We start from the raw sequence: 9,582 nt of genomic DNA, 5'->3' as shown, positions 1-9,582 counted from the left end.
AGCAAATAGCTGAATCTATGTGTGAAAAACTCCGGCCCATACGAGACATTAATGCACGCCATGTGTGTCAAACTGTTTTAGCTGTTACCTCATGTCCCACATAAGATTTGGTTACTCAGTTCATAAAATATTACTCAGAGTTCAAATGCAGTGTGAGGATGTGGTGTTTGTTTAGAGTAGGTGAAGATAATCCATGCCTGACCAAACACAATACAGGTGTGATGATGTCATGAAAACATGTTCAAACTGACCCTTGAACAGCTGTGACCTCTTTACATATGGACATCGTCTAAAATAAACCCCTGTCCTCCTAATGAATGTCTTTGGCAGTCCAGCACCATGTAATGGAAAGCAACTCAGTGTTAGAGACTCTGAAGGTGCGGTTGGAAAGAGAATGTCCTTACATACATTTCTTCCGTCTTCCACAGAAGTGCTGTCTCTGCCGTGTGCCGTCATGAATGTGCGCCGTACGCTGGTACTCCTTTGGATCCGTCTGTGTGGTTCTCCACAGATACGGGACTGCTGAATCTCTTCTGCTGCCCGTCTTTGGCTCAGTTGACCTCCTGTTTCTGCCTCTGTTGGTCTGTGCTGGAGTGGCTCTCTTGTATAGGATGTGGGGATGCTGGTCAGATGTGGCTGAGAAGTTCTCCAGAAGTGCCTGATGTGGATGCAACGGCTTCAGGAAGTAATCCGCACCCTGAGTTCTGATCAAACCTGACTGGAGGGAAAACACACTGGTCAATGCCTCGCCATCTGATCAAGAAACCCTGCACTCTTCATGCCTCACAATGTGTGTGTGTGTGTGTGTGTGTGTTTCCTGCAGGAAACAGCAGTGCTTGCAAGGCAGCAAAATAGAAACAGGAATGCAAGCTCATCCAGAGAAATTACATCTAGTGATGTATTGTGGTATAGGTTAATGTCATCGAAGGCTGTGATTTAATTAAATAAGTATATTGCATTCACCGCAGTCTTATTTGAGCTGTTCTGAGATGCAACACAATATTTTGAGCTGGGCGCATGTAAATAAACACAGCAGCGCTTCACACTAAAACTGCCAGTGCATGCATTCTTTTGCCGACAAACCACCAAAATAAAAACTATATGGTTTAACATTTGAAAATTAAGAGATTCATATATAAATATTAGTACTATATTTTTACAGTTGTAAAATAAAATTACTTTTATTTTATGGTACAATTTAATAAAAAAAAAACACATTTTAATTGTAATTTTATTTATTAATAATCACAGCAAACAAATCATTATTTTTTTTTTTTTATAATTTTGTTCACTTAGATTTTTGTGATTAGTGAACACTCTCATTTTTAAAGCTTTTCCCAAATTATTAAGCCCAAACAGGATGTTCTTCAGAGTAAAACGTAATTTTTAGCTCTTTTAAATTATTTTCTATGCACACACTCTAGACATTCTAGAATGATTAATTCTTTCTAAACATAGCTTTTCAATTAATCTGTTAAAAATTACTTGTATTTTTTCATATTGCAGAAAGACAAAATATTGCAATGCCAGTTTTTTTTTAAACATTGTGCAACCCTAAAATTCAGCACATTTTGGTGAAATCTGACCTGTGAATTTGCATAGTGCAAAGAAATGTGACCAACAGGAGAATTAAACATCACAGACTGAACTCAGACACACACATTTAAAGAAGCATTGTTTGCAGCAATTTAAGTAATTTCATAAGCTCAAAGCCTAGTGTGGCCACAGTTTAACAGTTAATATGATATTAAATAGATGAGAGAAATAACAGACCAATCGCAATTCAGTATGCAAACAGATGCAAGATTTAAATTAATATATACAAATAAAATACAATAAAAATAGCACAACTCAGAATGAAATGAACTGAATGGAGTCCATACATCAAGCAGTTCAGGCTGAATTACCCGCTGACGTTTAGTACTTCGTGTAAGAGGTTGAGAACAGACGCTGAGCCGGATGATTGAGGAACACCAGCACAGGGTTTTGCGAACATTGTCATAACGCCAATGTGCTTTAGAACATAAAACAGACACTGTTAATGTTCTGAAGACACCTTTAGTTTCTCAAAAGCAAAACCCATCTGGATTAAAGATGCATTAGGATGATTTCCCAAGCGTGATTCCTGTTCAAGAAGCAGCACAGATCACATTCGAGATGCATGTACTTGCACATCGAGCCGACTCTAAGCTCAATTTATGACATAAACGCCCAAATTACACTGCTTTGGAGAGCTGCGCTGTCATTAACACTAACAAGCTTCACGTCCCTCGCAATCTGGAGATCCCAAGGACTCTTCAAGCCCTCATCCAAATGTCACGGCAGGTCAGAGCGAGAACTCGTTTAAGCCGTCTCTTCAGCGCGGTCTGATAATTATTCACAAATGGGCTCCGAGGATAAGCACCTCTCCAAACAAACAGAAAAGCCCTTCTGAGAACCTGTTTGAACCCAATGTGCATCTGATTAGCATTCGTCACTGCCAACAACACTTAAGTTGATCGCAAGGCAATCATACACACAATAGGCTGTAAAACATATGCTGAACTCTGGGAAGAGAAGACAGAGGCAAAGCCGCTCGCTTTTGAGTTGAGGATTTGTGCATGAAGGTGAATAAGAGACACATTCAGAGCTGTCTGGAGGACACGTTTACAATCAAGGACTGAAGTCTCTAATGTGTGTTTGAGGTCGATTTTTAATGGTCCTTAATGTGAACTGAGCAGATGTTTATGTGTACACGCTTTTCACATTCATCTACATCTCATAAATGCTTACACAAGTGTAACTTTGAAGAGTGTATGTCCTTTCTACAGAGGTTAATGTTGCTTAAAACACTGGTTTATGCCCTTTTTTCCCACTTTTTTGATGCCAACACAGTCGAGCAGGGATCTGGTCTCACTCGCTCAAGGAACGCTGCCCTCACTCCACGCTTAAGTAATCAGTGAGCGAAGCCATACAGGTCTCGCCAGACTAAACAACCCTGATCCAAGATCACAGTGCGTGTAGAGGATACACATCTCGTCACATAATTAACGCCTGTATGGGAGGTAACTGCTGATAGATTGCAACACTTTTCAAACAACACTCGCGTGATTCTGGAACCAATGATAATTAGACACTTTAATTAACACAGCACACTTATACTGTACGTTTACAGGGAAGTATTGAAAAAAGGGAGGTTGCCAACTCTCAAGCATTTGCAGTGAGACACTATAGAACATCTCACGGCAAACAACAAGACAACGCAAAATAAAAGGACACAACTTAATTTGTCTTGAAATTCAAATTGACTTATATTTATAGAGTTTAATTAGAGCTGCTTACTGCAACAGATGGTGACAGAGGGCTTTACCATTTAATAGGTTAAGTTAAAATTATGCACATACAGTATTTCCATTTCGCAACAGTTTGCATTAACCAAGTATAACTGAACCGAACTACAGCAAAAAGCACATACATGTATGTCAATTAGACATGCAAATTAGTGCATTATTTTAGATTAATATATGGTATTTCATGCATAATAAAATTTATGCACGAAATTATATTTCTATAACAGTAACTGAACTGGTTACTGAACTGGTTACTGGCTACTGATGAGGCTTTCGGGCATGACAGGGATTCCTGTACATTTAGACCCTACAGGAACAATAAACGACAGTAGCAGTTTTATTACAGAATATTCACCTCTGACTTGTTCCCCTTACAAATGGTTGTCAACAGCAACAATGCAATGAAATGCATCATATTTTGTGAGAAAGTGTGATGTGCTAGAGTGAGGAATCATCACTGCAAAATTATTTAGAAATAAGTACTGCATTTCATTTAACAAATCTGATGCAAATAGTGATTCTACATTTTCTTTCAGCTATACAAACAAGCTTATAATGTATAGCATACAGCACTTTTCATATACCATAACTTACATCTATATACTACCTTTTTGCCACACAATGGAACAGGGCATACAAAAATAAATGCAATATTTGGTTTTTAATAATGCAATTTTTGGCTGGCAATATTAGCGAGCTAGCTAAGCAAGCGAAGTAATTACGAACCGTTTCTAAAAAGTGCAGCTAGCACAACATTAGGCTGAAGTATTTGGGTAATTTGCATTACTGAGGTGAAATGAAATATGAATTGTAGGATCCTTAAAACCTCAAACAGGTGATTCAGCTCATCTCATCAAAATCTCACTCCGGCCAGGCAACCCTGTGAGAGACACAACTCAACAGAACAACACAACTGTCCCGTTAATGCAAAGCTACGAGCATGGATGACTCTAATTTATGACCTAATTTATGATCTTGGATGGGAATTGATGTCACTCCATGTCGATGGCAGTATTTTATAGAGCTGAAGAAGGCAGCAATAAAATTGACGTGGATGCCTACAAATATCAGACGAAATAGATTTCAGGCAAAAAAACAGGAACCACTGGCTGTGGATCAAGTTTTTTAAGTTTGTTAGGCTAATTGATATCATTAGCAGCTGTAAGCAGATTAATCCAGACGTTTCCAGAGCAGTGATTCGCGACTCCATCAAGTGAACAACACCTGGGACTTAACCTCACCCCAAGACCAAAGGTCCTACAGTCAAGCATTTGATCCTTTATTGGACGCTGAGGACTTCAAAGAGCAAAATTACCCAGTTGTTTTGATGTCAAGGCAGCAATCCTCATGAGATACGCTCGTCTTCTGTCACCAGATCACAGGGTTTAGTCAACAGAAGTGACCTTTGCCAGAGCTGAGGCTTTCGGGCTAGACGTGGGATGAAGTTCAGGCATGACTGGTCACTCTGCATGACTCCAGCCTCATGCTCTCATTTTGGGAGTTTCAGCCGTTGTCAAGACTAATTCCCAAAGTCGAGTCGATTTATGGCAATTGTGCTTTCATGCTGTTTACACGCTTGCTGCACGTCTTCCAGTCAGTCCTTCCTATCCGTCCAAAGTTTAGTCAATAGAATCTCGCAGGATTGCAATTATGGCTTCTAGTTAGTTGAGGAAGACAGTGCGAGATCTCAGTGACATAATTCAGACAGACAGTGAGTGACCTTGCAGTGACCCCCTGTCGTGTTTTCCATTCGATTAAATCCACATGGCTTTCAGATATGAAAATATGCACTATGCTTAGTGTTCATCCTCTGTGACATCACTTTACCTCAGACTGTCAGAGAACTTTGATTTGCCGATGACCTTTGCTTCGGAGACCCACTGGAAATTGTTTCCAGAGACACTACAGCCAAACAGCAAAATTTCGTAAACCTTCTTCTTCTCAAATTAATCTTCAGAGAAACAGATCCCAGTCATCTCCCTATAGAGTTTTAGAAGAGGTCTCAACAATGTCTCAAACTCTGCTCAGGTTTGTCAAGATCTCTCTGTCTCTGTATACCACGGGTTCTCAACTCCGGCCCTCCAGATCCACTAACCCGCAGTGTTTCTCTCCAGCCTTGATCAAACTCACCTGACTGTAACTTTTTAGTAACCCTGAAGACCCTGATTGGCTTGTTCAAGTGTGTTTGATTAGAGTTGGAGCTGAACTCTAGAGTTGAGAACCTTTGCTCTATACCTAACGCCAGTTTAAGTATATTAAATGCAGCATAACATGATCTATAAAAGATCAACATATGAGTGAGAAAAATCTCTTTGTTTTCTCTACTAGGAAAATAAATTAATTCTGCTTCTCTGAAAGGTGCAGGATGTGTTGACAAAGATTTGCAGTGCAAAAATTAAATCCACTGTTGTCGTAAGAGCTTGAATTATGCTGTTCTGGAACTGTTGGATGATGCAACGGATAAATCAAATTTCAGTCAAATTTATATCAGGCACAATATAAATATCAAATTTGGTCTAAAGCAACTGCCAAATGGGAAATGGGATAATTTTGAAGGAAACCATAAATTTGATGATCTATCCAGGGAAATCTGTACCTTTCCATTTCTGCCAGGAGGAAACTCGAAAACGTAAATCAATTTACACACATGGCACTAAGTGTACAGTTTAGTGTAAGTAAACAGTGCAAATCTATGTTGTCAAGCGGGAGTGGTGCTGCTGACCGCATTCCTGCATAAGTAACACATAAGAATCATCCGCCACAAATCTGCGCCTCAGTCTCCCAGGTCTATGACAAACACATAACAAAACTAAAAACAAATGTCTGCGCTGCCTCCTTAAATACCTCTCATGAAATTACACACTGAGTGCTACAAGGTGCAAATAGCAGTCATAAAGCGCCAGGAGACGGGCTGAGATGCTACCTGGGAGAAAAATAACAGCTGGGAAATGGGCAGATTCAGGCACGACCTGTAATACTCAACTCTAATCAAAGGAGCTGAGCGGATATGAGGAAACTCTGAGCGATGCACCTGACGCTGTTCCTATTTCCATGAGAGAGGCTTGTACTTGCCTTGCTGCTTTTAGAAGCTGAAACCGAACCTCTGAGCTGCTATAAGAGTTTATTTGCCAGCTGAAACTATTTGAGGAGGGTGTCAATGATTCTTTTTTTTAAATCCTCTTACATCATCTCAGTGACTAACTGTTGCTGTTCTTGTCATGAAGAGGCAGATTCGGTCTTAACTCCTTCCTGGACATTGCATTGCATGAATACTGACTGTGCAAATCAAGGCTAAATCAACTTGAGCAGGACCGCATTTATCCTTGCACATTAACGACGACCTCCCGCCAACTGGCGCCACTTTCTGCTCTGTTTTTACAGGGCAAATCGTGCTTCGCTCCATTTCTGTTAATTATAAATAAATACGTTAGTCTTTAATTCTGTCAGTCCATCAAAGCCACATTTAAAGCCTGGAGAGTGAAACATGGAGTTGTTTTATGAGGGATAATAATGCATATATCTTGGACAAGAGATCTGAAGAGTTGCTGCGGGTTGCATGGCTTGGTTTTCAAAGCCTAATGATGAACGCTAAATCATAATTATATTGGAAATTTGGTGAAAGACGATGAACCAATGCACCAGGTTCTGCTACGGAGCAGCTTGGGATCAGAAATCAAATATGATTTCTTGGGGTGTTTGTCCTTGGTTTTAATTAAGAGTGAACAAAACCAGTCCAATATAACAGGACCTGTACCAAATATAGATACTACAAACTCTCAGTTTAGACCAGTTTTGGACTGCCCTGTCTTAATGTCCCAGTGAACAACTCTCAGATTTCATATCTTTGAGTATTTCCTTTCTAAATCCTTAAAGTCAACTTGAAACAGCATTATCAACCCATTTAAACGCCATAATGTAACATAACAGGAATGTAGGGAAGTATGTTTCTAATCAGAAACTGACTGGATTATGAAAAGTGGCCATTCTATACCTGAATGGAGTTGTATATGTTACGTTTACGCTACTTTTATTCGTTTTGTAGTACTTGAAAGATTTGGACCCCATTGACTTTCATTCTATCGACAGCTGAAACGTTAAATATCTTCTTTCGTGTTCTACAGAATAGTTTAGTGAGTAAATGATGACAGGATTTGTGGGTTCCTTTAACAATAAGACCAGGAACATGTACTACAAAAGTCAATTTTGATTATATGCTGCTTTTAAAACCTTCCCCTAAGTAAGTATGAATGTTTTGCTTATTTAAGCTGTGTTATCCACAGTTTTGTGTCAGACGTGTTGAAGGTTGGGTGTCCAAATGTAGACTTATGGCTTCAGCTTATGGCTGACATCACTCACAATTAGCCTGTTATTGCAGACTGGCGTCACGTCAGAAAGACTTTCAGCACAGTCTCAACCCAGACTGCCATTTCCAATGACCCTCCTAATTGGCATCGCATGTGCCACCACTAAAGACCGCTATTGTACCGTTTTGTATAAAGCCATCAGCTTTAAATCACTGGGGCCTCAATAGTCCAGTCCTCATGCCTTTAAACTCACATTTGGGACCTTTTATGACAAACTCTGACTGTCATCAAAGCCCTGCCAACCTCCAGTGGTGATCTGCCAAGCCAGGCTCTGCCATTCAAAGTGAATTTATACACAGACTTTACTGGACACATAAGGAGAGATGGAGTTAACTAATGACTCTGCACCGCTGCTAATCACATCCAGCTGGGGACAGTGTGATAGTCTATAACATTACACTTCCAGCACATATTTCAGCTAGTTATAGACCCAGTACATTTACAATGACAGTAAGATTTGAGCTGCCTCCATTTAAAAGCTGACAATCACATAAAGGTTAAAAGCCATTGGGAAATTTTTTGTTCGATATTGATTATTAATCACTCAAACCCCTTTCTCTACCTGTCCGTCGGCCTCACATGTCTGCTATGTTTGTAGTTTTTAACACTTTTTATTCGCGTTTGTAGTTCTTAATCGAACCCTTGTCCAATGTGCAATAGGTTGTGGGCAATATTAGCCATTAGAGTTTTCACAGATCTGCCTTTCGAATTCCCACTGGAAATGGTAAATCATCCGGGTACCTTTGGATATTCATTTTAACACACTATGATTTGTGACACATTAATTCTAATTTCAAATACTATTTAAGATGGATAGAATGTGAATTGGGACGCAGCAATAGAGTATTTGTAGATTCCTGAAGAGCTCATTGTAATGTTTCAGTGTTGCTCTGGAACTCCTTTTCAAAACAACCTGTTTACAAATAAAACATTATGTATTAAAGCTTATGTGAGTACAATATGTGTTTGTTTCCACTGAGGATGAGTACAGATCCTCCACATGTTGATTTGACTAATAAAAGAGGGCTCTGTTCTCAAGTAAAACCTCGCCTGACCTAAATTTATGTGGGTTATTGAGTCACTGGTTTAAGGGGATTTGAATGCTGGGCTTTTAGATGAGCTCTATTGATGGTATGGGGCACTTTATGTCAGTCCAGTCAGGGTAAAGTCATGAGAATTGCGGCAGAGTCACTTTGCTCCTGCAGCGCCTGCTGGGAGCCGAATCTCATGCGGCCTGGGAGCCAAAACAACAAATGCACTCTGGAGGGTTGAGGTTTCTCTGCACACTGAACATTAATCCACGGAGAAAACAAACAGATGGGATGATGAGTACACTAGACGGATGAATACAGCGGTTTGAAGGCCTACACAAGTGATTCAGTGCATTGATGATGGCACAGCGATCGCTCTACAGTTCTTGCCAAAATTGCTTGAGGTTGTGGGTCTTTTTCTCTCTAATGAGAAGATAAATTCTTTCTGGTCTATTTTTATCACCATCATTATCAACTATCTGAACGGCATAGCATAAATCAGTTGGGGTTAGTGCTGCATACATTTTCCACATTTCAGAGGGAGTACAATAGAGACAGTACAAAAACCCAGATTACATTTTTGTAAGCTGTCGACCCAAAAAAAAAAAAAGAACATTTAAGGACACAAATCGTTGTAGATGTCAGGCTAGTTCACGTTGGGCCATTCAATTGGATCATTTCTCAAACAAAAGGAAGGTTAGGAAAAGGGGCTGTCACGATAGTGGGTCTCATCTTTGTTTTCTGAGGACTCCATTTCCCATAACCCCTGCCTAGGAACTCATTATCACACCACACCTGTTTCCCATCAGTGACACTATAAAGGTCGCACTCATCCACACACACATTGCTGATTATTGT

General features: G+C 39.8%; 1 protein-coding gene across 1 annotated transcript in view; it reads right to left on the bottom strand.

The window, feature by feature from the left end:
- The window catches only part of LOC107657842 (A disintegrin and metalloproteinase with thrombospondin motifs 16-like), a 76,418-nt gene that overhangs the window by 60,990 nt on the left and 5,846 nt on the right, over nt 1–9,582 (bottom strand). The window contains exon 4 of the mRNA XM_016446115.1: nt 480–718. Within this exon, the coding sequence (XP_016301601.1) occupies nt 480–718 (239 nt within the window). The remainder of the gene's footprint in view (nt 1–479; nt 719–9,582) is intronic.

Source organism: Sinocyclocheilus anshuiensis, unplaced genomic scaffold (assembly GCF_001515605.1).
Source record: "Sinocyclocheilus anshuiensis isolate Anshui unplaced genomic scaffold, SAMN03320099.WGS_v1.1 scaffold303, whole genome shotgun sequence".
In the NCBI taxonomy this organism is placed as follows: domain Eukaryota; kingdom Metazoa; phylum Chordata; class Actinopteri; order Cypriniformes; family Cyprinidae; genus Sinocyclocheilus; species Sinocyclocheilus anshuiensis.
This window is presented reverse-complemented; position numbering and strand designations above follow the sequence as displayed.